Source organism: Nicotiana attenuata, unplaced genomic scaffold, assembly GCF_001879085.1.
Source record: "Nicotiana attenuata strain UT unplaced genomic scaffold, NIATTr2, whole genome shotgun sequence".
NCBI lineage: Eukaryota > Viridiplantae > Streptophyta > Magnoliopsida > Solanales > Solanaceae > Nicotiana > Nicotiana attenuata.
Genome location: NW_017671412.1, coordinates 9,116 through 14,600, shown reverse-complemented (window position 1 = coordinate 14,600; position 5,485 = coordinate 9,116). Strand labels below are relative to the sequence as shown.

The 5,485-nt window shown below is 35.6% G+C and overlaps 2 protein-coding genes across 2 annotated transcripts in view; one reads left to right on the top strand and one right to left on the bottom strand.

Moving 5' to 3' along the window:
- Positions 1–2,604: 2,604 nt before the first annotated feature.
- On the top strand, positions 2,605–4,195 carry LOC109208138 (ras-related protein RABA1f-like). The gene is made up of 2 exons (XM_019371178.1): positions 2,605–3,036; positions 3,745–4,195. The coding sequence occupies exons 1-2, from the start codon at positions 2,816–2,818 to the stop codon at positions 4,169–4,171; spliced, it is 648 nt and encodes a 215-aa protein (XP_019226723.1). The 5' UTR covers positions 2,605–2,815; the 3' UTR covers positions 4,172–4,195.
- A 220-nt stretch (positions 4,196–4,415) lies between these two features.
- LOC109208140 overlaps positions 4,416–5,485 on the bottom strand; it is a 4,034-nt gene continuing 2,964 nt past the window's right edge. Inside the window, exon 2 of the mRNA XM_019371179.1 lies at positions 4,416–4,918. The gene's annotated coding sequence lies outside the window, so the exon portion shown is untranslated. The remainder of the gene's footprint in view (positions 4,919–5,485) is intronic.

Genomic DNA, 5,485 nt, shown 5'->3' with positions numbered 1-5,485 from the left:
TTTTCTCCCCTCTTTTTTTGTCGGTCACAATAAGATTGAAAAAGGTTTTATAATTGGATTCCAATTGATCAAATCGCTACCAATAAGGCATTTAATATTTAGATTAAAAATATTATATGGAAGAAAAAGTAATGGTTTTAAAGGTGAACCATCAAGTACTACCAATAGTTCCAAATTTAACGAGAATATAGACTATAAATACATACCTGATCATCAAATGAAAATCATTCAGCTAATAGAAAATATGAAAACAAAAATAAATCCAACATTCAACGATTTTTTCTTCATTTCGGAAAATGGAGAAAAGCATACAATAAGAGATTTTAGTCCTCGTTAAAAACAATTGGTTGTCAAGCTCAATGATGATAGTAATAAAAGTTGCTTAGTAAATAATATTTGTAGCATCAAATAAAAATATGAGTTGGCTAAAACACATGATGAAAAAAGTAATCTTAGCTAGCACAATATGTCGAACAATTAAATGAGATATTGATTGTCAAGTTCCCTGATGGAAGCAGGGGCGGACCTAGGTGGAAGGTAGAGGGGTCATTGGCACCCGTTAAGCTCGGGAAAAAACCTGTATGTATATGTATATGTAGGCTGTATACCTGGAGAAACGGTTAAATATTTTATTAGGCACCCTCAATCTTAAAAGCCCGTTTCGGGCACTGGTCGCATCTGCAACTTATAGTTGCTCTTACGCGTGGATACCGGAGTTTGATTCCCAGCTCCAACAGTTACTTCGATTTTACTTGAAGGATCTATAAGCCCAGATTTCTTTGTTTTGCTTTTTTTCCTTTAGTTTCAGGTCCTTTTTTTATTTTTTTTTCTTTAGTTTCCACCCAAAACCTCCTTTCTTATGATAAAACTTCTCCCTCAAAAAATCCCAAACTCTTCTCTATATTAAAAATTGAAGCTTAGCACTTATCATAATCATCAAAGTCTTAAGAGAGTTGCACGTCAAACTTTGTAGCTAATAATTCGCATGAATCATGACTATGACAAAAATAATAGTGCCCCCGTCACCTCCAAATTCTGGGTCTGCCTCTGGATGGAAGTAAAATATTTTTTAGTTTTGACTTCGCTTAAGATGATACCAGCAACTATTATAATATTACTAGGAAGATACTTAAATACTTAGCAACAAATGACCCTTCACCACAGAAGCTCCTTGCGATAAGATAAAAATTTAATAATCGGATGGGTAAAGTGACATAATAAAGCGAAAAACGTTTGATATATGAAGTTATAGAAAGAAATATTTTTTCAGCTTATCTTTTAAATATAGCGAAAGATATATGTGCAAAGTACATACATAGAGACTAGTATATATATATATATGTATATATATATATAATAACCCTTTTTTGTGACGATGACGTCAAACCTACTACTAACATTTTTCGTTTTGAACCGCCTGGCGACGCATGCAGGGGGGCAGGGGTCATTGGTTACTAGGATTAGGAAATTAGGATACCAAATTCGATATTAAATTTGAAATTGCATTTTATCCATCATTTGGTTATTGATATTAGCTAATACCTATGTAAATTTTATACCAAAATCTTCATATCATACATCCCAATAGAAGGTGAAGTTATTATAATCTTGAGATAACCTTGTTTTGAACTAAACAATGTTCAGTCAGACTATTTTTGGGTTCTATAATGCTAATCATTGTAAAGGAGGAGTCTTCCTCATTTAATCTTCGCATTAGACTACTCCTTGTCTATAACAACTTAGCTTATCCAATAGGTTTTACTAGATGGGATTACCAATTTATAGGATGGAAGTTTTTCAATCCTCGATTAGGCTGAAGAAGTTAGGCAGTATATCCCCTCTCCATTGTACAATTTTTGGGTTACTAATCTACTGGTAAGGGTCCAGCCAAACCCCCCTTCATTTCAAATAGGCTTTGATTTTAAAAAATTTAAATAAAAAAAAAGTCAAACAGTGTTAATGTAATTTTTTTTTTTTTTTGTGGCTATGACGTCAAGCCTACTACTGTAAGTTTTTGTCTCGTTCAGGGGACGGGGGCAGGGGTTGTTGGTTATCAAGATTAGAATACTAATTTCAATATTAAATTTGGCATTGTATTTATCCATCATTTGGTTTGATATTAGCTAATATCAATATAAATTTTATACTAAAATGTTAATATTATATGCAGGGGCGGATCAAGGGTGTAATATACGGGTTCCTGGGAACCCAGTAACTTTTGCATAGACCTTGTATTTTTGTTAAAAAATTTATTAAATATCTATAAATATCTACTTGTGAACCCAGTTATTATTGTATATTAATTTAAAATTGCGACATGAACGCATAAACTTAAAATCCTAGATCCGCCTATGATTATATATCGCATATAGAAGGCAAAATTATTAAAATCTTGAGATGACCTTGTTTTGAACCAAAAAACGATCCTAAGAGATATATAGATGATACAATAGTCAATAGCAACCACCCACAATACTAAAAATCCAACATGCAAATTTTTATTGATGCTAACGAATGGACATGCATTGTGATTTCTCTTAATTCAACTACGACTTTTTATTATATATATAAAGAAGAATATACAACTCAAAAACTGTCCTTTCTACCCTTTGTTTCTCAGCTTCTCATTCCCACACCAACCTTCCGAAATAAAGGCAGGTAAATATGTTTCTTCGTTAGAAGGTAAAATTAATCAATGAATAATGCTCATCTTCTTCCCTCTCTCTTTCTCTCTCATCCCTAGTCCAAAGGAAGAACGCCAACGTCATTGGAAGATAGACAAACGCAACTGATCTTATGTTACAGAAAAAAGGAAATGGGAACATACAGATCAGAGGAGGATTACGATTACCTGTTCAAGGTGGTACTCATAGGGGATTCTGGTGTTGGCAAATCTAACTTGCTTTCTCGCTTTACTAAAAACGAATTCAGCCAACAATCTAAGTCCACTATTGGTGTCGAGTTCGCCACCCGAACCATTCATGTTGATGACAAGATTATCAAAGCCCAGATTTGGGACACTGCCGGCCAAGAAAGGTACCTATGCTTTTTCATCCCTTTCACCACACCCTGTTAGTTTTCATATTCATCAATAGTAGAAATCTCAACTATTAAGGATGGGAGTCACAAGGAAGGTAGTTTTTCTGAAAGATACATTGATGCATTCCAGGGAAAGATATGTTTGAGAAAATATAATGGTTTCTAGAACATTAGGATATTTGATATAAAAAAAATGTCAGAATATTCTGAAAGCAACAATGTCAAAACATCTGATGTTGAATCTATACCTTAAGTTATGATTTTGCGGCCATTTCATAAAATTTTAAAAAATATATATTTTCTTGTATGGGTTACACTCCCAACAATTTTACATCACTCCCCACCAACAGAAATGGCCAGGAAATGAAAAGAAGATGAAAGATCCAACACAAAAATATCCATCGTTTGCCCACTTTCGTTTGATTTATTATCTTTAGAGATAATAAAGGCTGCTATTTAAAAATTAGCTAGTGCGTTCTGAATTTTAATTTTTCAATTTACTTTTTCAGGACATTTTTGTCCTAAATTGTTCTAAAGTTAAAAAATTTAATTCAAAATTTCAAGACAAAATAAATACTGGATAATCTCTAAATAGCATCGTTGAGAATGACTATGTTCATTTGCCCCTTTTGAATGTGCTACCTTTTTTTATCACCTATTAATGCCAGGAGATTGTTTCTAAACACCCTTCGGCAATCAATCTAGGTACCGAGCCATCACAAGCGCTTATTATAGAGGAGCAGTTGGCGCTTTACTTGTTTATGATATTACTCGCAATGTAACATTTGAGAACGTAGCAAGATGGCTCAAGGAGCTCAGAGATCATACAGACCAGAACATCGTCGTCATGCTAGTAGGGAATAAGGCGGATCTACGCCACCTGCGTGCTGTTCCCACTGAGGACTCAAAGGGTTTTGCCGAGAGGGAACGTACCTTCTTCATGGAAACATCTGCTCTTGAGGCACTGAACGTTGAAAACGCCTTCACAGAAGTGCTGACTCAGATTTACCGGGTGGTCAGCAAGAAGGCTCTTGATGCAGGAGACGACCCAGCGTCTCTGCCTGCAGGACAAACAATCAAAATCGGGAACGATGTATCTGCTGTTAAGAAGGGCGGATGTTGTTCAGGTTGAGCAAGGATCAACCACTCACTACTACATTTCTCAGAATGCAGCTATAATTTTGAAACTGCAGAATGCAATACGAACTGCAGAATATGCAGGACTGCTGAGAATTTCAGCTTCCTCTACAAAAATTGTATAGCAATGCCCAGTCTACGACTGTATAATACCCAAAAGAAGAATTCCAGAACCTTAGTGTGGGGAATAGGGGATGCAAGTAAATTTTGCTTAAGAACCATTTTGTTTAGTCTCTTCATAAGTGTACATCGGCATTATTGATATTTCAGCTGTGAAAATGGTGAAGGCAACTTTATTACTACAACAAAACGTCAACTGACAACTCCTCAAAATTAAGAGTGTTATTGATATGACTGCTGTACAGGAAATACGCATCAAAGCTTCTTCTTAACGGAAACATCTCAGCATACTATTGCTTTTCTTGGTTCATTGTTGAACACATTTTGCAGGATACGAAGGTTGAAAAAGAAACACACTTGGGACTTGCCTGGACTCTCAGACCAGGTGACCAGCAGATATTGGTCTGGTATACCACATCCTAACACAGTTTTGTTTCTTTTCTGGAAGTGGTGCACTGAATTTACAAATCACAAGTTGGGGGCGATTGCGCTTCCATCTATATAGAGCTTGCAGAAACAGAAGTTTAAGAATCCAGAGGGGAGGGGGATAGGAGGGGAGAGAGAGACTTCAGTGGTCCATGGGTACCTTATTTGATCAAGTAAGGAGAGTGATACTACAGACCTGTGTCATCCAAAAGACAAAAATACTCAGAGAAACGATAAGCAAATTTTTGTGCAACAACCTACTTGGGATAAATAACTGAACAAAACTAAGAAAAAACATAGAGTTGCATCATCCCAACAGCGGAAGCTCATTCACCATCTTCTTGTCTCTCCCTCAAAATTTTAAGAGAATGGTAAAGTAACGACAGAATACACTATTAAATGAATCTTCGATTCATGAATTTTCTTCATTATCCCTTTCTGCTTATCCTTATTCACAAAATATCACAATGATTTAATAACAAAAACTATCATTAACTTTGAACCATACTTTGAGACACACATTCATGGTAAAAGCTAGCATACAGTTCAAGTCTTTCAAAAACCTATTACCAGTACTGCAGCCTCAGCTTGTCACCAACACCCCTCAAAAACTGCTCAACAACTTGGCCATATCAGGATTCAGGAAAGGTCAAAGTAGGCTAGAGAAGGCTGCCTTTTACAAGCTTAGTCAATTGAAGACATTCTATATAGTCCATTTACTTCTCTCTCTCTCTCTCTCTCTCTCTCGTTTTTTCGGGGGTTT

What these genes read in the sequence shown, in the direction of transcription:
- LOC109208138 (XM_019371178.1), top strand. Translation starts at nt 2,816, where the DNA reads ATGGGAACATACAGATCAGAGGAGGATTACGATTACCTGTTCAAGGTG. An exon ending in GACACTGCCGGCCAAGAAAG is followed by an intron (nt 3,037 to 3,744) that starts GTACCTATGCTT and finishes CAATCAATCTAG; the next exon opens with GTACCGAGCCATCACAAGCG.